This window comes from Pituophis catenifer, unplaced genomic scaffold (assembly GCF_029215685.1).
Source record: "Pituophis catenifer annectens isolate HBS135680 unplaced genomic scaffold, rPitCat1.0.hap2 SCAF_3, whole genome shotgun sequence".
Lineage (NCBI taxonomy): Eukaryota > Metazoa > Chordata > Lepidosauria > Squamata > Colubridae > Pituophis > Pituophis catenifer.
In genome coordinates, this window is record NW_027256883.1 from 99,664,617 (window position 1) to 99,688,562 (window position 23,946).

At 42.1% G+C, this 23,946-nt stretch overlaps 2 protein-coding genes across 5 annotated transcripts in view; both read left to right on the plus strand.

Annotated features, from left to right (window-relative positions):
- LOC139314882 (protocadherin gamma-A4-like) overlaps positions 1-23,946 on the plus strand; it is a 234,618-nt gene that overhangs the window by 101,176 nt on the left and 109,496 nt on the right. The gene's annotated exons all lie outside the window — the stretch shown is intronic.
- LOC139313872 (protocadherin gamma-B5-like) lies at positions 4,087-22,701 on the plus strand. The gene is made up of 5 exons (XM_070939350.1): positions 4,087-5,118; positions 8,691-8,766; positions 9,076-9,231; positions 9,571-11,405; positions 22,477-22,701. Exons 1-5 carry the CDS (start codon positions 4,087-4,089, stop codon positions 22,699-22,701), a joined length of 3,324 nt encoding a protein of 1,107 aa, XP_070795451.1.

A 23,946-nucleotide genomic window follows, 5' to 3' on the forward strand; every position in this document is an offset into this window, starting at 1 on the left:
GCCACCGCTACAGAAGAAAAGGGGGAGGTCAGGAAAGGAAAAATAGCAGACCGTGACGACCGGGAGGAAGAAAGACTACGGCTTGACGTCCTACGATTGCTGAAAGAGCGAGCCAGCGACAAGAACCTCCTCGCGGACCTGCGGAGCTTCATAATGGACCGCGAGGTGGCGAGGAGCGAGGAAGACCCGGATTCTGAGCTCGAGGAGCTGGACTCGGTGAGTGGATCGCCCCAAAAAGACGCCACAGCAGTCACCGAGCCCCGAAGCCCCGCTCAAAATTTGAAACAGCGGCCATCTTTGACCATGTGGTCGGACAAGATGGCCGACTCCCAACCAATCGCTAGCCAGAATTCAAAATGGCCGGCACGCGAAAAATACCCGACCCTAAGCGATGAGGAAAGTGACCGGGGCGAGGGGACAGAATCCGATTCGGACTCCAGATACACCCCGACCGAGCGGCAAGTCGATAAGGCCATGAAGACCCTTGCCGCCGCCTTCGGCCCGGGCCTCAAGATCACAAAGGGGGAACCGGAGGGGGCCAGGCAAAAGGGAAAGCGAGGAGAGGGGCACCGAAACACCCACCCGAAGACTACGGATGCCCACGCCAGCGCGACAACCCCCCTACACACCCCCAGGACACCACGCCTCCGATCGCCCGGGCCAGTCACCCCAGAACGCAAGGATTGGGGCAGTTACCTGCATTCGTCGCCGGGACCCCAGCGCCTTCAGGATCTCCAATTTGACCAAGCCGCCGCAGGACGACCCCTTCCGGAACACACCTGGACCCCCAAGACTGAAGCCAAGGCCTACCCAACAGATAGAGGCCTCTACACCGGAGCTGCGATGAACAGGTCCTTCCACGACGACGGCAGAGCTGAAATGGACCTCGCGCATGCGCTGTTTTGCCTAGAAGAAGAAAAAAGAAAAAAATTGCAGAGAGGGAATTTTAAACTGCCGGCAAGCATTCCCATGCCGTACTGCTGCTATAGACACATAAAGAACCATGGACAGCAGCCTGCAGTAAGTAATTTTACAAATAATGCTGGAACTTACCAAGTGACTTTCCAAAGTTGAGGATGGATGGGGGCAATATCCTAGAGTGGTCACAGCAGCTCCAGGTGGTGTTCCTAAAAGAAAACATGTCACATTTTATTAATGACCCCCCAGAGAGACCATGGACTTTAGAGTTAGACTGTATGCACCATAGGGCATTTTACCTTTTAATTTCTAGCATATCTCCCACAATTTACCATAGCATTGGTCACAATCTCACTGTGTCGGAAATCATACAAAAAATGTTTGGGTTATTTTACAGTGAAAGTGTGGCAACCACTACCCAAATTTCCAAAGATTTCTTCTCTGCCAGAGTCAAACCAGGGATCCCCATAAGTGAGCACCTGGTGTCCCTAAACGCTACTAGGGCAGAACTACACCTTAGGGGGGAAGTCATATCAGATCAGATCATGAAGAGTGTAATAATTAACTCTTTAGATCACTCATAGGACAGCTTCTTAGCACACTTAGACACCGTCAGTCTGGGCCTCCTGTCCATTGAGAAGCTGTCTAACAAACTGATCACTGAAGACAATTTGAAAAGGAGCCGCTCTGGCTCCTCCAGAGAACATAAACACGAAAAGAAAGTAGCCTTCCAAGACAGACAGCATAGTGTAACAGAGTGCTATAGCTGCGGGTCAAGGGGACACCTCAAGAGAGACTGCCCCAAGAACTACAGAGAGAGAAGCAGACCAGAACATAGGTTCAGGCAGACAGAGAGACACACTCCCGAGGAGAGGTACAGACGCAGAGACTCCCCCAATCCCAGAGACAGGAGGGGGAACAGAGATAGTTCACGTGACAGCAGAACAGGATCATTATATGGGATAGGGGAGCGCACCCACTTAACATGTCAGGATGGGGAGGCCAACTCGTGGCTTCTGGACTCTGGGGCCTTCAACCACACGACCTATAACCAAAAACTGCTCTCCTCATTCACAGAGGAGAATTTCTCAATCAAGGTTGCAAACCAAAGCGAGGTTAAGGTAACAGGCAGGGGGGTGGTTACGTTACCAGGCATAGGCCAAAATATTGGCCGCATTAAAACTCAGTGAAGAATCAGGAATTAAGGTAACCTTCGCAGAAGGGAAGGCTCACGTTAGCAAGGGTAGAGAGAGAGTAGGTAGAGTGACAGTCAAGCAAGGGCTACCATACATAACATTCCATGAGAGTAACACACCCAGCATATACACCAACTCAGAATACACAAGGGACACTAACCAAGACAAGGCTGAGGAAGAACAGGTGAATGAGGGAGAGACAGAGAGCGAGGAGAACATAACACGTGAAACACGCACCACCAAACACACCCAGGGAAGGCCATCAATAGGCAAACTCATGCACTATGACTGTGCTCACTTGCTACACCGGAGACTAGGGCACGCCAGTTTCCCCGTAGTCCAAAAAATGGCCAACTGTACCAAGGGTATCAAAATAAAGGGTTGTGAAAATTACCTCGAGTGCTCAGTGTGCAAATGTTCTGAGCTAAAGGTCAAACCCAGACCCAAGAAATCCTCACGTGCCACCAAACAAGTATTCAATTTAGTCCATATGGATCTGGTGGGACCCCTAAGGCCATCCATCAAGTACAAGAAAAGATACTTCCTCACCATCATAGACGACTATAGTCGCTATGGCTTCGTCTATACCTTAAAATGAAAAGATGAGGCCTTCCAAAAATTTAAAGAGTTCTACAAAAGGGTAGAGACCCAAAACAATACCCAAATCAAGCAAATCATGACCGACAGAGGATCTGAGTTCCTATCAAAGGATTTCTCTCATTGGCTCAGATCCAAAGGCGTGCTTCACTTTACGTCGTCTCCGTTCTCGGCCTTTCAGAACAGGGTCGTAGAACGATGAAATTCCACGCTACAGACAATGATCAGGTGTGCCTTAGAGGACGCGGGAATTGGTCAACATTTTTGGTCCGAGGCCTTAGTTTACTCAAACTACACACTCAACAGAACCTGGTCCAGTGTGATAGACAAAACACCGTACGAACTCATGTACAACAAAAAACCACAAATAGCACACCTACATGTATTCAGCCTAACCGCTGATGTCCACATACCCAAACAGCTGCGCAGGAAGGGGGACAAAATATCCAGGAGACTGAGATTTATGGGGTACGAGCCAGGTACCAAGGGGTTCAGATTTGTGGACAATAATGACAGGTTTGTGGTATCTAGGACAGCGGTATTCCACGAACAAGCCAACTGGTCCAGGATACACCTCAACGAGGTATCCACCAGACAGGAAACTAGGCCAGACGAGCAAGTGCAAGACAAACGCGAAACGGCAGATAGACAGGAAAGGAAGGAACACAAACCCAAGCTCCAAGGCATCAAGGTTGAGGAATGGAAAGGGAATCACCCCAAGATAAGTGTAGACTCACTAACACAAAAGGAAGCCAGGTACTTACATGACACCGAACATACGACAGATAGGCCAGTCAGATCAACCAGGAATCAATTACCAAAAAGGTTAAATGACTACGTGATGCACATACACACAAATCATATCACACCTAACACATATGAAGAGGTATTGAGACTGCCACAAGAGGAGAGGTTGAAATGGGAATTGGCCATGGCCAAGGAAATGGACAGTCTGAGAAAGCTAGAAGTTTACACTCCAGCCAAGGTTCCAGAGGGCAAAAATACGATAGGTACCAGGTGGATCTTCAAAATCAAGAACCTGGAGGGTGGTCAAAACCTATACAAGGCTAGGTTGGTTGCCCAGGGGTTTGCTCAGAGGTTCCCAGAAGACTACACTGACACTTACTCACCCACCGTGAGGACCGAGAGCGTCAAAAGTGCTCTGGTTATTGCTTCCCTGCTAGGACTAGAGGTACATCAGTTCGACGTGCAGACAGCTTACCTGCACACCAACCTAGATAAGGAAATATACGTCAGGGCACCACACAGTAAGGAGACCAACAGGGGGGACACCTGGCTACTTCACAAAAGCCTGTATGGACTGAAACAGTCCGGCAAACGCTGATATGAGTGCCTAGTTGAGGTCCTGAAGTCAATGGGATTTACAGCAACCATAGCCGACAACTGTTTTTTCACTAGGAGAGAGGGGGACTCACCAGAGTACATCCTAATCTACGTGGACGACATACTTTACATCAGTAAACACAAAGGGAATCGTGACGCCTTCGCCAGTAAACTAAGTGAACATTTCACGTTAAAATACCTAGGGAAAATAAACAGGTACCTAGGCATGCAGGTCAACGAAACACCCAAAGGCTTTCAACTGTCCCAGAAGGAGAAGATAGAGGAAATACTACACAAATGCAACATGGCAGATGCCAAGGGATGTGATTCACCCATGCAACCGGACTTCCTAAAAAATACGCATGGTGAATCACCCGAGTTTGAAGACAACACACTGTACAGATCAGTCATAGGCTCTCTTTTATATATTGCCAATTGGACCAGGCCAGATATTGCATTATCAGTTAATCTATTGTCTAGGCACGTAGGCAAACCCACCGTGTACCACTGGGACACTGTAAAGAGGGTACTGAGGTACCTGAAGCAAAGTGCCGACGCATGCCTAGTCCTAGAACCAGAGCCGTCCAACGAGCCCGTCCTCTCCTGCTATGCTGATGCTGACTGGGCCGGTGACACCAAAAGCCGGAAAAGCACATCAGGATACATATTCTACTTGAACAATAGCCCGGTGCATTGGTACACGGGTAAGCAAAACTTAGTGGCCACTTCAACCACAGAGGCGGAGTACATATGCCTATCCAAGGCCGCAAACAACCTCATCTGGTTCGACGATCTACTCGCCAGTGTGTGGTGCGAACCTGCGTATCCGATAAACATATACGAAGACAACAAGGCCGCTATAGAAATCTCCATGGCCGATGCGGTAGGACAGAGATCCAGGCATATTGATATAAAGTACAAGCATGTGAGACAGCTCTCTAAAATCGGATTTGTAAAAGCCATACATTGCGACACAGAAGAACAGACTGCAGACATACTCACAAAACCTCTACAGGGCAAGCAACACTCACACCTGGTATCCAAGCTTAGTATTCGCCCTTGGGTAACATTTAGACAGTCAAGCCCACAACCACAGGTCAGGCATTTAGAGGGGGATTTGTCAGGGATAAATGCCTTACCCATGCCAGGGGTCACCAGGGACACAGTAGTTCAGGGGTTAACTATAATGCCCACTTGGGCAGTACCACCCACTGACCATTCCTTACCTGAATCTCCGCCCACAAGTATAAAAGGCAGACACACTCCTCCCTGACCCTCACTTCCAGATGCATTTTGTGATGTAATGATGAACCTGTAAATAAAAGAGACTTATTCAGATGATTGTCTCATGCCAGTTATTGGGCCTGATCCTTGAATATTGTCACAGTAACAAATTAATGTGAAAGAAATGTGAAAGAAAAGTTTTGTACTAGGATAGCAATAGCAATAGCACTTATATTTATATACTGCTTCACTGTGCTTTATAGCCCTCTCTAAGCGGTTTACAGAGTCAGCATATCGACCCCAATGATCTGAGTCCTCATTTTACCCACCTCGGAAGGATGGAAGGTACTGCACTCTAACCTCTGTGCCACCGTGGATCCTTCTCTTTCATCCCTTTCTTTCCCTGTCCCCTCTGAATTTAGCTGAAAATGCAAAGATCAGCTTTGCATGAACATGTGTTCATCTATGTGGGTATGCATGAGCCAGAACTCTGCATGCTGCACCATCTCCACCCTATCAGAAGCTTTTTCCTTGTTTCTTTAAGCACTTGATCAGGGCTTATGTCTATATATTTACCTTGCTAATGTTGTAAAGTATCTGTAAAGGTGGTATGAGATTTGCAGATGCTATATACGGTTCTAATATAAGGTTCAGTAGAGAGCCTTGACTTCTCTTTCAACAAGAAAAATAAAATAAGCAAAGAGAACATAACCTGAACAGCCACTGAATGTGGAAATAAACTTTGTGAACAGATATTTTTCTCCATCTATTAAAAAGAATAACAAATATTACCATTAATAGAAGTTGGGAGAAGGAGGGAACAAAAAGAATATAATATAACTACAGTGTACAGTCTTTTCAAAATAATCCATTGATGAGCATTCATTAATTTGGCTACAAAGAATGAAATCAACGAAGTTTGATCAAAATCAGTCATGTTCTTCTTCTAAAAATAGGACCATGGAAGATCAATTAGCACAGGAAAAATGGGGAAAGTGCTAAGCCCCCATTGCTGAAATGGTTATCTTTAAAAATTACTGCAAATAATATTATATTTAGTGAGATATCTCTAAATATTATATTTAATGAGATAAATAGTAGCTATATTTTGTAAAGCCTAAAACAATGTGGAGTTTGATGATTTGGGAGTATGGAGTTTTGTGTGATTGAAAATAGTACATTGACTATTTTTAGATCGCCTATGATGACATCCGAGGCAGTGGGCGGAGCCTCCCGCCGGTTTTACTACCGGTTCTTGCAAACCAGTCCCAACCGGGGGCAACCCACCACTACAACCACCCTATGAGGTGGGTTGGGCTGGGCTAAGAAAGAATTGGTCACCCAGTTGGCTTTCATGCCTAAGCCAGGATTAGAAGCCATGGTCTCCCACTTTCTAGTCTGGTGTTTTTACTACTAAACCAACTGTGATGTCATGTGGCTGCAAGAAAGACAAAAGTGATTTTATCTGCACCACCGAAGGTATTATTCAACTTTATTCTGCATTAATCACAATCTATCTCAAATACTTTGTCTAGCCCTGAACACCATTGTTTAAGAAGTATTAAAACTGGAACTGCTTTAAAGAAGCGTACTGAGGAAGTTCAGGAACTAGAAATGTAATAGTATTAAGCGAGTCTGAAGGAACTAAAAATCTTTAGTTTGGAGAACAGAAGATTGATAGAAAATATGAGCGCACTCTTCAAGTACATAAATGGTTGTCATATAGAAGACCACCAAGGTCAGTATGTATTGTCCCATAGGGCAGAACACTTAACATTTCCATAATAATGAATTTAAATTATGAAAAAAAAATGACTTTGATTGAACGTTATGAAAACTTTTCTAATAGTAAGAGCAATTTGACAATAGGACTGATTGACTCTCCTATACTGAATATTTTTAAACAAAACTTGAGCTATTATTTGTGGAGGATACTTTCATTTGGATTCTGGAGCAGGAGGTTTAACTTAATCTAAAATGAATCTAAAGTTTCCAACTTTATAATTTTATAATCCTATGAAACTCTATATCACACTTTTATCACATGATGTCAGTCACTCAGAATGTCCAGCCTTTGGAGTAGTTGTGTTATTTAATGTTGTTCAAAAAGGCATCTATTTGTGTTTTTCTGCTATTTTGATAGTTTTAAACCTAAGAACATTTCTACTGTGGTTACAAGCTGCCTATGAGAAATCCACAAGCAGAATCTGAATGCAGAACTCACTTTTACCACTTCCATTTTAATGTCTGTTTTGTATTTCTAATAAACTGGCATGTTCTAGCATGTTCCCATGATATGTCCAATTGCATTCTTATTATAATACTGTTCAAGAATATTTCAAAATATGTAAAATTTATTGGTCTTTGTTGTCTATAAAACAGAACATAAAAAAGAAGAAAGTTTATCAAAATGAGCATGGAGCCACATTATTATAATATTTTCAAAGATAAAAAAGCTTGCAAAGGCATACATTATGTTTTATCAGAGTTACAATATTTTTTAGAGAGGTATTTTCAGTGCTGCTGCTTTTGGAATCAGCAATACATCTTCCAAAGGGGATACTGAGTTCTAATCTAAAAAAGAGTATTTTTGCATTACATACATACACACACATGCGCGCACGCACACACATATTTACAGGGATCAGTAGCTAGATAAACAATTTTTAATAGAGTATGAGATTCTAGAATTTTAAAAGACAAATGTAGAGTTTGTACATTTTGTACAGATTACCGTATTTTTCGCACTGTAAGACGCACCTGACCATAAGCCACACCTAGGTTTAGAGGAGGAAAATGGGCAATGACAAAGACAGAAGAGGTGGGGTTCAGCACTGTAAAAGGACCCCTCTGCTGTGGCCCGTATTGTTTGCTCCATAAGACGCACAGACATTTCCACCCACTTTGGGGGGGGGAGTGTGTCTTATGAAGCAAAAAATATCATTTTTGCATAAGTGATTGTGGATCAGGGTCACTGCCCATTCAAATCTTCCTCCTTATCATCTGGAGCAGATTAATACAGCTACCTCCTTTACACCTTTAAAATAATATGTTTCAGCCTTCTCAGCGAGAGAAGCTAGAACCTTAACTTTTAAGGTGACAGTGCTGATATAATGTTTTCAGCAGCCTCATTTAATTACATTTTGATAGGTCCTTTTAAAAAAAAGCACAAATTCACATAATCCAAATAACTGTCATTGTTAAAATTACATAATTCCGTGTAATTATGAATTCATAATTACAAAGCAATAATATGGAAGTTAAAGTCATATTCAGTGGCTTATATGAAGAAACAAATGGAGAAATAAAATAATAGCTTAAAATTAAGATTCAAACGTATTTTCAAAATACATTTATTTTTATGAGACAAACAATCACAGTGAAATAGCATTTCTATTTTAAATTGGATAGGAAACTATTCAATGCAATTTTCTAACTGATCCTCAGAGTGTCACTGTTGGACAATGTGGCATGGGAAGAAAAGCTGGTGAGCCAATGATGTTTCATTGATACTTTTCTCCTATAGTGTTGCACATAATGGGCAAACAGCAGACTACAGAAAAATACAAATCTAATATTTACAGTCTAAACAATTAAAAGACAAGAAGAAGCTAATTTTTATATAAATAGGTTTCTTGCACTGTAAGGAAATTTCATCTGATCGCTACTAGTTGCGGGGCAAAGCCAGAAACTGCAAACAGCTGTATGGATAGAAAGAACAAAGACAATGGAAGGGCAGTCAGAAGGCAAGTATTGCTTCTCTTATTATTATCATGTTCCTGCTGTACTGCTTCAGAAAAAATTGGCTTTTCAATACCTGAAGAGATGACTAAGGGATCTGTAGTAGGGAATCTTCTCAAGGATTTGGGACTAAATATCCAAGAGCTGTCTAGGAGAAATTTGAATGCTGTCTCTGTAGGTCAAATGCATTATTTCAGTATCAATGCCAAAAATGGAAACCTCTATGTGAATGACAGGATTGATAGGGAAGAACTATGTGATGCATTTCTTCTTTGTCTTGTTAATATGGATGTAGTACTTGAAAACCCTCTGAATGTTTTCCATATATCAGTGACAATCCAGGATATTAATGATAACGCACCCAAATTCCACAATAACAATATCAGCTTGGAAACAAGTGAGCAAATTTTGCCAGGTACAAGATTTCAGGTAGGGACAGCAGAAGATCCAGATGTTGGCCTCAATTCTGTCCAAAATTACATACTGAGTCCAAATAACCATTTTGCACTGGACATTAGAGAAAGAAAAGATGGGCTTAAATATGCAGAACTGGTGCTGCAGAAACCCCTTGATCGGGAAAGCGAACAGAGCCTTCACTTGATCCTTACAGCCCTGGATGGGGGTGAACCAAGGAAAACTGGAACTGCCCATATATGGATTAATGTCACTGATGCCAATGACAACCCACCCATTTTCACTCAAGATACATATACAGTTAATTTGAAAGAAAGTGTTCCAGTTGGATCCCTTGTGCTTCAGGTGGAAGCCTCTGATAAAGATGAAGGGACAAATGCCCAAATCACATATCATTTCAGCAACTTACCAGCAACTGCAAAGGACAAATTCAGCCTGGATTCTGCTAAAGGAACTGTCATTCTTAGTGTCCTACTGGATTTTGAGGAAATAAAACAATATACAATGACAGTTGTAGCAAAAGATGGGGGCGGATTAATAACACACTCCAATATTGAAATAAGTGTTCTAGATGAGAATGATAATCCCCCAGAGACAACTCTAACCTCTCTGTTCAGTCCAGTTCCTGAAGATTCACTTCCTGGAACACTGATTGCTCTCCTCAGTGTAAATGACAAGGATGCTGGTGATAATGGAGAGACTACATGTTATTTGCAAAATAATTTGCCATTTAAGTTGCTTCCATCATCTAAAAATTACTACAAGCTCATGACAGACAGACCTCTGGACAGAGAAAAAGCATCTCAGTATAATATTACAATCATAGCCATTGACAAGGGAACCCCTCCACTGAGCGCAAATAAAACCATCTTGCTGCAGATCTCTGATATGAATGACAATGCTCCTGCTTTTGAAAAAGCTTCCTACAGCATCTATGTGCCAGAGAACAATCTTTCTGGTGCTTCCATCTTCCAGATTCAAGCCTTTGATCCGGATGTGGATCAAAACTCACACATCACATATTCAATCCTCACCAGCAACATTGAAGAACTTCCCATCTCCTCCTATATCTCCATTCACTTTGAGACCGGCATCATCTATGCCCAGCGATCCTTTGACTATGAGCAGTTCAGGGAATTCCAGTTGCAGGTGAAGGCCCAAGATGGCGGGAGTCCCCCTCTCAGCAGCAACGTCACAGTGAGGGTGTTTATCCTGGATCGGAATGATAACAGCCCCCAAATCCTGTCCCCTTCACCAGACTCCAAGGACTCTGCCCTCTTTGAGATGGTCCCTCATTCAGCCGAGGCAGATTATCTGGTAACAAAGGTGGTGGCTGTGGATGCTGATTCTGGACACAACGCCTGGCTCTCCTACCAGCTGATTCAAGCCACAGAACCAGCTCTCTTCAGTGTTGGCTCCCATACGGGTGAGATCAGGACAGCTAGAACCTTTTTGGAAAGAGATGCTGTGAAACAGAGACTGGTCCTTCTGGTGAAGGATAATGGACAACCGACTCTCTCGGCCTCTGTCACTTTGAACCTGGTATTTGCTGAGAACTTTCAGGAGGCCCTTCCAGAGATGAAAAATCAGATGAAGAGTTCAGAGGATCAATCAGGTTTGCAGTTCTATTTGGTGGTGGCCTTAGCTGTGATGTCATTTTTATTCCTCTTGTCAGTGATTCTGGCCATTGCCATCAAACTCAGGCAATCAGGGAATTCTAGTTTCTTATCATGTTTTGCTCCCGTTTCCCATTCCACAGCTGGGGTCATATTTCCACCCAATTTTCAAGATGGGACTCTGCCTTATTCCTACCAGCTTTGCCTCTCCTCAGAATCCAGAAAGAATGAATTTACCTTCCTGGCACCAAACATTCATATTGCAGAGAATGTGCTTTGTGGTGAAAAAACTGAAGCGCCTCTTTCAAGCAACAGAGAAAGCAGTTTGCATCCTAAGGTAGAAAATAATGAAAAGGTAATATTGTTTTTTTATTGCTCTTCCCATAATTATGCTCCTTACGAAACAAACACAATCCTATACAAGCTATTTTATAAGATTTAATTGAACTCTATGTAATATGACAAACTATTTTAAAATTAACGTATACACTGAAACTCAAAATCATGTTAGATTGTTGCTATTAGAAAATAATAGGTGATAGAAAATATGGAACAAACATTATGATCAATTATCATTGTAAAAAAGGAAAAACAGGATATATATATATATATATATATATATATATATATATATATATATATATATATATATATATATATATTGCTAAAATAGGATAAAAATTATAAATTAGAACCTTTTAAGCTAATTTAAATCTATTAACTATAAAACCTTATCTTTTTTTTTTTTGCTACTTTACAATCCTTGATTATGTTTACATAAGTAGTAAATTAAAAAAATAAAACAGGGGAAGTAAATAAAGTGGAACACAATGTAGAATTTGCCTTTCTAGTTCTGCTGATTTTTTAACTGTAAGGTACATATGCTTTTGTTCATGTTCAGAGCAAAATCTTGCAACTTGTATCAACATATTAGCCGCTATATCCTTCAATAATAAGTGAAGGTAAAATTCTCTGGACTCCTCTTTAAACCTTTTAGTAAGTGGAATTATCCTATATCTGGCGTCATCATAAAAAGGGTAGTTTAGAAGATTTTGTAAATAACTAGACAAGTCATGATCCATTTTAGAGGTATTTCCTCTAAACAAATAAACAGAATGACCATGGATGGGCAAAATAACAAGCAGAACAGGAGCAATTTCTGACTTCCTGCTGTCTTCCTCATTTCCTTATAAGAAGTTGGCAGGGAGCATACAAAATAACAATCACATGACTGGCTGATCATGGCAGCACAGCAGCACTTATATAGCCACAACTTTGCCAAATTTCAATCCCATAGGAATCATGGGTACAGGGTTTTGGACAAATTCTGTAAATTAGCCCATTGAAAGTACACTGATTCAAAAATTGTTGCCCTATGATGCACCATTTTGCCCAATTGAAGGTTTGCCCAATTGAATTATTGAAGAAACAAGAATTTTAGTAATATATAGATTGGCCAGGGCACCAATAGTACTTTCAACCAATGAGTGACAGAAGTCTAAGGCTTGACCCAGCTTTTTCCAGTGATCCATATCAGCTATCCTTTCATTAAGCATTCTCATGTCATCAAATACCCAGTTAGCTTGTATATTCACTCATTGGTAATAAATGTTTTTTTTCTGCAAACTAATTGTCATCTTTATAGTTACTCATTAACAACAAAAGGAGCACTCCACTGAAGTTTAAAGTAACTCTGATCTAGTTGTTAGTATCCTGAATCAGGTTGGGGTTTATTTGGCAAGCCTGCTTACAGTTTCAGTTACAGTTTAGACATATTATAGCCATCAGGAAAGCTCATTGAATCTGTTGGTTATAAAATGTGAAAATGGATTACATACATCATTCATACTAATGATTTGGCAGGAAACAGCATATTTTCTACTGGAGTTAATTTTCCTTCTTAATATCTGTAAAATCTTGGAATGACTGCAGAATTCTTTTGCACCTTCAAAGTGGCATAGATTATTCAAACCTTTGATTTCCTATTGCTTTGCAAAACAACTGCTAGATATTTATACTTTAAAGTTGTTTGACTGCATGGCTATTAATTGTCCATAGAACATAGGATCACAGGGCTGGAAGGGACCTTGGAGGTTTTCTACTTCAAACCTACTCCAGGCGGGAGACCTTATACCATCCGAGTCAAATAGTTGTTAGTCTATTTTTGAAAACCTTCAGTGATGGAGCATGTATAATTCTGGGAGGCAAGGTGTTGCATTGATTAATTGTTCTCACTGTCAGAACATTTTTGCGTACTTCTAGCTTGGACTTCTCTTTAACACACTTCCACCCATTACTATTTGTTCTGCCCTTTGGTGCTTTGGAGAATAAGTCAATCCCCTCTTCTCTGTGACCGCCCCTCAATTACTGGGAGATAATTATCATACTCCCTCTAATTCTTCTCTTTGAAAGACTAAATATGCCTAGCTCCCTCAACCATTCATTATATAATTTAGTCTCAAAATGCTTTATCATCTTTGCTGCACTTCTCTGAGCACTTTCTAGGGTCTCAGCACAGTGGTGGAATTCAAATTACTTCTGGTTCTGTGGCCATGGCTTTATGGGCGTGGTGTGGCTTGGTGGGCGTAGCATGGCAGGGGAAGGATACTGCAAAATCCCAATTCCCTCCCCACTCTGGGGGGAAGGATATTGCAAAATCTCCATTCCTACCCCATTCTGGGGCCAGCCAGAGGTGGTATTTGCCAGTTCTCCGAACTACTCAAAATTTCCGCTACCGGTTCTCCGAACTGCTCAAAATTTTCATTACTGGTTCTCCAGAACCTATCAGAATCTACTGAATAGCATCCCTGTCTCAGCATCTTTTTTGTATCTTGATGACCAGAAGTGTATGAGTATTCCAATTATGACTTCAGTAGTGTGATATAAAGTTCTCATAATCTTGATGCTATCCCTTTTTTGATGCAGCCTAGGACTGCATTGGCTTTTTTGATAGCCGCAGCACATTGATGGCTCATACTCAAGTGAAAGTCCACTAGGATACCTGAATCCCTTTCAGAGTTTTTACTGTTGAGCCACATACCACCTATTCTGGACCTATGCATTTGGTTTTTCCTGCCTAAGTGCAGAACTTTACTTTTCTCAACTTTTCTGAACTGCATCTTGTTAGATGACACCTAATGCTCAAGTCTGTCAAGATCCTTTTGAATCTTGATTCTATCTTTAGCATTTCACTGGTCCACTAATTTAGTCACTTTATCAAAGAAGGCTATAAGGTTTGTTTGGCATGACTTGTTATTAACCCATGCTGGGTTCTAGTAGTCATCTTGTTTGTTTCTACATGCTTACAAATCCTGCACTTGATTATGTTTTCCAGGATTTCCCCAGATTTTGATGTCAAGCTGATTGGCCTAAAACGTCCTAGACATTTTAGCCCCCACCCCACCCCACCTTCTTGTAGATTGGAATCACATCAGCTCTTTTTCAGACCTCTTGTAGTTTCCCTGTCTACAGGAGCTTTGAAAGGTTACATTCAGTCATTCTGAGATTAGATCCTGTAGATCCCTGGCACTGAAATCATCTGGTCCAGGTCAGTGGTGGGTTGCCCCTGGTTCAGACTGGTTCTATAGAACCGGTATTAAAACCAGCGAGAGCTACGCCTACTGATCCTGATGTCATGAGAAGCGATCTGCGCATGCACAGAAGCAAGGCGCATGCAATCCCATTGCGAACCGGTAATAAAGATAAGTAGAACCCACCCCTGGTCCAGGTAAATTGTAGACTAATAAAGGATAATATTTGTAGCCCAGGGTTGAAATGAAGGGTCCTTGGTGCTTTGCTAGCATTGATAATATTACCTGGTTAGGGTAATGAAACATCTGCCAGAAAACAAGCAAACTCAGAGACTACCAAGGACCCCTCAATTTGTAGACTAGATAGATGTGTATTCTCTTATTAATTCCTTGTCTATTTTGATTTGTATACCTGTTCTATCTTCCTTGTCGCTGTTTTTATAGTTTGGGTTTTTTTCTTCCATGTGTGTAAAAACTGATGTGAAGAAGGAATTGAGCAGCTCCTTTCTGGTTTCTTCCTGCTTTCTGTTATCTTCCTGCCATCTACTTCCATTAGTAGACCAATAATTTCCTTCACTTTCTTCTTGTTTTTTTTTTTTTACATATTGAAAGGAACTACTTAAATTATTTTTTGCATTAGTTGCCAGTTTTATCCTTGCAGATTTGGGCTATTTGCTGGTATTCTGTTTTAGTTATGTCTCCCTCTTTCCAATTTTTATTTTTGGCCTTTATGTCCCTCAATTTGACAGAGAACACTTTGTGTAACCATGCTAGTCTCTTCTGGTGTCTTTTGTTTTTCTTTCTCTGTGATATTGTTTTTGTTTGGGCCTTCAATACCTCATTTTTCCACATTTCCCAAGCACCTTGAGGTATTTTTACTTTTAGAATTTCCATTCATGGAATCCTTTCTAATTTGTCTGTTAATAAGTTAGAATTTAAGTCAGTTTTCTTAAATTCTACAACATTAACGTGACTTGGTTCAGTTACTGTGGTTGCATTATGGTGGACTAACATGGTCACTCTCCTACTAAGTTTCTATAACTTCTACTCCTCAACCATTTCTTCCCTATTAGTATATTATTAGTATATAGCAGTGGTGAAATCCAATTTTTTTTACTACTGGTTCTGTGGGCGTGGCTTGGTGAGCGTGGCAGGGGAAGGATACTTCAAATTCTCTATTCCCATGCCACTCCAGGGGAAGGATACTGCAAAATCCACATTCCCTCTCCACTCCTGGGGGAAGGATATTGCAAAATCTCCATTCCCACCCCACTCTGAGGCCAGCCAGAGGTGTTATTTGTCGGTTCTCCAAACTACTCAAAATTTCCACTACCAGTTCTCTGAACTGCTCAAAATTTCCGCTATTGGTTCTCCAGAACCTGCCAGAATCTGCTGGATTTCACCCCTGGTATATAGCTGTCCCTCTAATTCTCTCATCTACCTTTTGTATGACAAAGTTGTCACCTAAGCATGTCAAGAATATGTTTGATCTCCCACTCTCTGCAATGTTTGTTTCCCAGTTGATGTCAGAGTAGTTAAATTCTCCCTTTACTAGCATTACTATTGAGGTGTATTTCCTGCAAACCTCAGCTAACTGATTAGTGAAGAGGTCAGCTATTTCCTCTGGTTGGTCGGGTGGACCATAGAACACCTCTATAGCAAAGTCATTTTCCCCCTCTTACATTTACCCAAATATTTTCAAGAAAGCTTTCATCCCTAGTATTATGTATTTCTGTGGAGGTGTATTAATTCCTTACATACAATGCAATCGGGGGAGGGGGGGCTTGTCACAGAGAGGAGTGGGTCAACCTATTTTCCAAATCACCTGAAGGCCAGACAAAAAACAATGAATGGAAATTGATCAATGAGTGATTCAACCTAGAAATAAGGAGAAATTTTCTGACAGTGAGAACAACCCACCAATGGAACAGCTTGCCCTCAGAAGTTGTAAGTGCCCCATTACAAATACTCAGTTTTGTAAAAGGATTCAAAAGTTGTTGCTCATTTTATGTCAACTTGCATTTGTGAATGTATTGCCATATCATCCTCATATAAAAGAATTTGAAATCTTTCTGCTAACACTTAACACTCTAATTTCCTGCTGGTGAGCTTTCCAGACAAAAAGTTTAACTGGAAAGGTAGGTCTAAGTCATATCTATAAGAAAGCCTTCCATAGAAAATAAAATGAAATTAATTTTAAATATGAGAATTATGAGGTAAAAGTAATATATACACTCTACACAAAGGGTCCTCAACCAGCAGGCCACAGACCAGTTCCAGTTCATGGCCTGTTAGGAATTGGGCCACACAGCTGGAGGTGGGCAGCAGGCAAGTGAGTGAAACCAAAACCATCACACATATATCCCATGGAAAAAATGTTTACCACAAAACCAGCCCCTGTTGCCAAAAGTTTGGAGATTCCTGCTCTACTCAGTAGTTCTTCATTATGGCCAACATTATAGAATCCAGATTGCCTTGTTCTCATTTGGCTTTCATAAATCCTTTCTTTTCCTATACTAATTAGCATTAAAGTCTTGCTACATGAGGAAGAGAGGCACTGAACAAAGACAAAATACATACATGAAATGTGAAGCAATTAATTAGACACATTAAATAAAATGAATTGGATTACAACTTTTTATTTCAAAATTTGCTGTTGTAATCAATTGCCTCACATTATGAAATACTTACATTTTCCCTGGTGTATATATTATGGGTATGTACAGTTCCAAACCAGAGTACCTCTCTATTCAACTGGACTGATCCAATCTCTGTATATAATGAGGGTTAGAGTCGAAATTACATGGGAATCAATTTTAAATGATAATGATATGACTAGTTTGCCATTGATTTCATGACATGAAGCAAATCCTTTTATTATCAGTCTGAATCAATGAAGGTTATAGACCATAATCTACCACCATAGTGCAGCAGTGATTGATAGATACATGTTTTTTTACTTCTCAGTCTAAGCTGTAGAGGTTCCATTCCTGAGGGAGGACTATAACCCCTAACTCTTTTAGTGGATGAGTAACAGGATTTTGAAAAGCTTGGCAATGTTTTACTTAAACTTCATAAAGCAGTTAATTGAGTTAAATCCATGTGCTATCTTTTAGGTTGGGGGGGAAATAACATTTTTTTTTCTCCTTGTATAGTTTGGCTAAAAAAATTTGGCTGCTTCATTACATTAAAAAATGTGACTGCTTTCTAGAATAAATCTTGGACATAATTCTTTAGCTATCATTGTCATATTAAAGTTCTTCATGTATAATTGGAGAGATATACTTTCGTGGAACATTATTTAAAGAATTACAATAACACTTAGTATTTCATTATTACATATTGTTAGAATAATTGTAAATCAATATTTAACATTAAATATTAAAGTTGGTATGGCATGAACAAACTGAAATCTTGGGATTAATGTGGCACTCAGACCTTGGAGGCCCATGTGACAATTCCTGCTGAAAATTGGTAGATTTGTCCAGAATTATCACTTAAAGTATAGATGATTGCTATAGCTAGTATCCTAAACAATGGTTTTCATATTTCACATTTTATACTGATCAGACTGTCTCACTAGATTTTGTTGAGTTTCCTTATCATCAGAGTTTTAAAAATTATTCTTGTTGAACATGTATTTGCCAGAAAAATAATTTGCTTGAATAGATTGATAAATATAGAATAGAAAACCTTAGAATGGGTAGAAGGAAGAGCCACTGGGTCATGATAGTTTGGAAAATAAAGAAAATGTTGGATATATGAAAGCACTGCAGTTGCAACTGCCTTCCACTACAGTTCCTGTAGCAGTATATATGAAAAAGCCCAAGAGACAAACTGCAGACTGCAGACTGATAGTGAAACCAGAGGGCTAATCCAGTGACTCTTGCCAAGTGTGACACAGCTGTGGTATTCAAATGGGAATGCCACAATAAAGTTGCACATGAGCACATCTCACCTAGATTGCTTTTGCATACTACTAATGGTTCTCTGCAGCTCCAGCTGTGGGAATAGAAAACCACATAATAGAGGAGAGCTTGATGGAATGATATATATTAAGCCTTGATGGTGAGAGATAAAATTGTAGAGTTCTCTAATGAACTTCTATCCATTGCTTCTTGTCTTAACCTTGGGAGCTTTGAATAATAAGTTGACTCCCACTTCTCTGGGCAGCCCATCATGTTCTGGAAGACAGTTATCATGTCATACCTAAATAATAATAATAATAATAATAATAATACTAATACTAATAATAATAATAATAATAATAATAATAATAATAATAATAATAATAATAATATATTATTATTATTATTATATTATTATTATTATTATTATTATTATTATTATTATTATTATTATTATTATTATTTTATTTCTATACCGCCCTTCTCCCGAAGGACTCAGGGCGGTGTACAGCCAATTTAAAAACACAAGACACAACAATGATTAAAATTTAAAATAATTAAATAGATTTGGCCGGTTTAAAACCCCAAAAATTTAAAATGCCCCAATTTAAAATCATTATGTTGATAGCCCGGCCTAGCAGAACAACAGGGTCTTCAATGCGCAACGAAACACCCGGAGGTTGGAGATCTAACGTATTTCCGGTGGCAGTTCCTTCCTTAATAATCACCGCCACTCCCCCACCCCTCCCCTGGGCCCTTGGCTGATGAAATGCACGGAAACCTGGCGGGCACATCTCGACGAGGGGGACCCCCCCTCTTGGCCCAACCAGGTCTCCGTAATACCTGCCAGGTCCGCACCCCCCTCCAAAATAAGATCACAAATGAGGGGGGCTTTATTAACCACCGACCTGGCATTACATAACATCAGCCGCGGACCCTGGGCCTGAGGCTCTACACAACCCAGGACACGAGTCACGCAATGGGGGCCGGAGTGCGCAATTGCTCGGAGACAGCGCGTGTGCACCCCCGACACTTGATATGACAACCTGCGCCCGTCGTACCTGCCCCTCCCACTCATTATTTCAATTACACAGCCCTTTCTGTCGTCCCCCTGCCCTCCGGTTAAATTTCCTTTCGCGACCCCTTTGCTGCAGCTAATCGACCCATCATCCCGTGCAGTTGCTATCTGGACCCCCCCAGGTCCGCTTTTACAACCCCCTCCCACCCTCCCGGGTCCCCTTTAAATTTTCCTTAAAAATTTGGCTAAAAAAACCCCTCAACTAAATAAATATCTTGTCTGACACTGAATAGTCCCATTCTTTTATTTTACAATTTCATCTCAAAGAAAACAGTTGTACTTTTGTATTATTATATTTGGAAATGTTGATAGGACTTATGTCAATTTGGTACATAATTTTGACCAACATTTCATTTTTACCTAATTGATAGATAATTTTATAAGAACGGTATTACTTCTCTGACTATGACTAGGTATGCTACAAAGCCCATTTGAATATTTTTACTTTTTCATAAAAGTATTCTTTAAGGTATAAAAATAATATTTTTTCTTTAAAGTTTTACATGTAGCAGAACAGTGTCTGGATGGCACAATTATAGTAAGCTAGTCTCCTGAAAAAAAAGTGCCATCTAATTTGTAAGAATGTTTAATGCTGCTTAAATATCACAATGGAAAGTATCTCAGCTTTAAGTAGCTTATATGTATTATTTTTGGTGCCATTTCATTTTATTATGCATAAGAATATTTGCTTATATGTATATTTATATTCTGCATTATCAATACCAAAGCACTCCTTTTCACAGAGAATTTTTAAGAAACCCAAAAAGAACATACATACACATGTATGAATCAGTGGTGGGTTGCTCCTGGTTTGGTCTGGTTCTTGCGAATCGGTAGTAATGGTGGCAGGAGGCTCCGCCCACCCACCCGGATGTCATCATGAACAATCTGCATATGTACAGAAGCTTCTGTGCATGTGCAGAAGCACACGCGCGCTCCCAGTGAGAACCGGTAGTGGAGGTAAGTAGAACTCACCCCTGGTGTAAATATTATATGTATGCTTGCAAAAATTAGGCAAGTGATTACCATGAAGATTAACTAATCCTTTCCTTTAAGAGTGGGAAAATGTACATTGGTTGGAAATGTTAGGGAAGAACCACAATTTTATAGTAACATTGACCCCTTAAGTTTGAATTATTACTATTATTATCATTCAGGTGGATAACTGATTATTAATTCAATAATTATATGTAGTACCAGAGTATTATAAGCAAGAAGGCTTATAACTGCCTGGCCTACTCGATGCCCTTTCGGGGTTGGTGGTGGAGTTCCCCTGACTTATGGTGCTGGGTGACTTCAACCTGCCTTCCCTGGGCGGGGTGGCGGGGGTGGCTCGGGAGTTCATGGCATCCATGGTGGTCATGGACCTGACTCAGATTATTCAGGGACCGACTCATTAGGGAGGACACACACCTGATCTTGTTTTTTATCTTGGAGCAGTGGCGTGTTATGCTCAGTGGAGGGGTATCTGTCGTTTCCCCCCTGTCATGGACCGAACATCATTTTATTATTATTATTATTATTATTTATTAGATTTCTATACCGCCCTACTCCCGAAGGACTCAGGGCGGTGCACAGCCAGACAATAAAAACACATACAATACAAAATTTAAAAAATAGAATAAAATCAAATTAAATAATTTTGGCCCCGACAAATTTAAAACCCCAAACTTTTAAAACCAATTTAAAATTGAATATATAAATACTAAAAGATATTTAAAATTTAAAAATCTTTTATAAAAGAGGGGGAAAATTAGGCCAGGCCGGCCTGGTGAAATAGTAAGGTCTTTAAGGCGCGGCGGAAGGTGCGCAGATCCGGGATCCTCCGTATCTCTGGGGGGAGCTCGTTCCAGATAGTAGGTGCCCCCACAGAGAAGGCTCTCCCCCTGGGGGCCGCCAGTCGGCATTGTTTGGCTGACGGCACCCGGAGGAGCCCCTCTCTATGGGAGCGTACCGGCCGGTGGGAGGCTATTGGTGGTAGTAGGCGGTCCCGCAAGTACCCGGGTCCTAAGCCATCTCCTCCGGTTGGACTTCCAGGGTGCCACCCCACCTTGCTGGGATGCGGAACTGACCATCTGGTTCCGCCCCAGGTACCTGATGGACCCGGAGAGGTTCCAGATGGAGCTTGGGATAATCCCTCTCTCTCTCTCCCACACCCCGGTGGAGACCCTGGTGGAGGCCTGGGATAGGGCAGCCACTGGGGCTCTCGACCGTGTCGTGCCTTTGAGGCCTCTGACCCGGTGCAGACCCCGACTTGCCCCTTGGTACACTGATGAGCTTCGGGGGATGAAGCTCAGGAGAAGAGGCCTAGAGAGCTGTTGAAGGACTAGTCGTTCCGAATCTGACTGAGCCCAGCTAAGACCGTTCACACGGTCTTACCTGAAGGCAATCACAGCGGCGAAGCATACATACTTCTCCGCTCTCATCGCATCTGTAGATAATCGCTCGGCTGCCCTGTTTAGGGTATCCCGCTCCCTCCTGTATCAGAGGGTGGGGGAGGACCCTTTGCGGGAGCGAGCCAAGGAGTTTAGCCTTCATCTGTGGGACAAGATCGCTCAGATTCGGGACGGCTTGGACTCTGACTGGGCAGGGTCGGACGGGAAGGAGGCGGTGGGTCTTGTTATCTGGGAAGAGTTCGATCCTGTTACCCTGGAGGAAGTGGACAGGATCATGAGGAAGCTGAGTGCGACCACTTGCATACTGGACCCGTGTCCCTCCTGGCTGGTTTATGCAGCTCGGGAGGTGACACGCAGTTGGATCCAGGCAGTGATAACGGCATCCTTGGATGGAGGGAGTTTTCCCGACGCCTTGAAGGAGACGGTGGTTAGGCCCCTCCTTAAGAAACCTGCCTTGGATCCAACCATTTTGGGCAACCTTTGTCCGGTCTCCAACCTTCATTTTTTGGCGAAGGTTGTTGAGAGCGTGGTGGCACGTCAGTTTCCGGTGGCCCTGGATGAAGCAGATTACCTAGATCTGTTCCAATCGGGTTACAGGCCCGGTTACAGCACGGAGAAGGCATTGGTCACGCTGGTGGATGCTCTCTGGAGGGCTCAGGACAGGGGTTATTCCTCGGTCCTGGTCCTATTAGATCTCTTGGCAGCTTTTGATACCATTGACCATGGTATCTTGCTGTGACGCCTTGAGAGGTTGGGAGTGGGAGGCACCGTTTTACGGTGGTTTGCCTACTACCCCTCGGGTCGTACGCAAGCGGTGTTGGCAGGGGGGCAGAGGTCGGCCATGAGGCCCCTCACTTGTGGGGTGCCCCAGGGGTCGGTCCTCTCACCCCTTCTGTTCAACATTTACATGAAGCCGCTGGGAGAGATCATCCGTGGTTTTGGGGTGGGGCATCATCAGTACGCTGATGATACCCAGCTTTTTATATCCACCCCGAACCAGCCCAATGATGTCCTTCACATGATGTCCCAGTGCCTGGAAGCGGTATGGATCTGGATGGGGAGTAACAGGCTTCGACTCCACCCAGACAAGACCGAGTGGCTGTGGATACCGGCATTTTGGCCCGAGCAAGAAGTTCCAACGCTGTCTACTGGGGGCAAGGTGTTGCCCCCCGTAGACAGGGCGCACAACTTGGGCATCCTCCTGGACTCACGGCTGAGTTTGTAGGGTCATATCATGGCCGTGACCAGGGGGGTGTTTGCCCAGGTTCGCCTGGTGCACCAGTTGCACTCATACTTGGACCGAGATGCCCTACACACAGTCACTCATGTGCTAGTCACCTCCCGGATTGACTACTGCAATGCTCTCTACATGGGGCTGCCCTTGAGGACCACCCAGAGGCTTCAGCTGGTACAGAATGTGGCCGCGCGGGTTGTTGCGGGAGGGTCCCGATACTCCCATATTACACCTCTCCTGCGTGGCTTGCATTGGTTGCCGGTTGCCCTCCGGGTGAGATTCAAGGTGCTGGTGTTAACCTATAAAGCCCTTCATGGCTTAGGCCAAGGCTATTTGTCGGACCACCTGCAACCAGCATCAACTTCTCATCGCCCGGTGCACTCTCACAGAGAGGGCCTACTCAGGGTGCCATCAGCTAGACAATGTCGGCTGGTGACGCCCAGGAGTAGAGCTTTCTCTGTGAGCGCCCCTACCCTTTGGAATCAACTTCCCTTGGGGCTCCGGTTGGCCCCTGACCTTCGCACCTTCCGCCGTGAATTGAAAACCTGGCTATTTATGTCCCCCAGCCTGGACTGATGGGGTAGTATATTTTAAATTTTTTAAAATTTTAAAACTTTTTATATTTTTTGTGTATATTTGTTGATTTTAATAGTTGTTGGTCAATTGTTGTGTGAGCCGCCCTGAGTCCTTGGAGATAGGGCAGCATACAAATTTAATAAATAAATAAATAAATAAATAAATAAATAAATA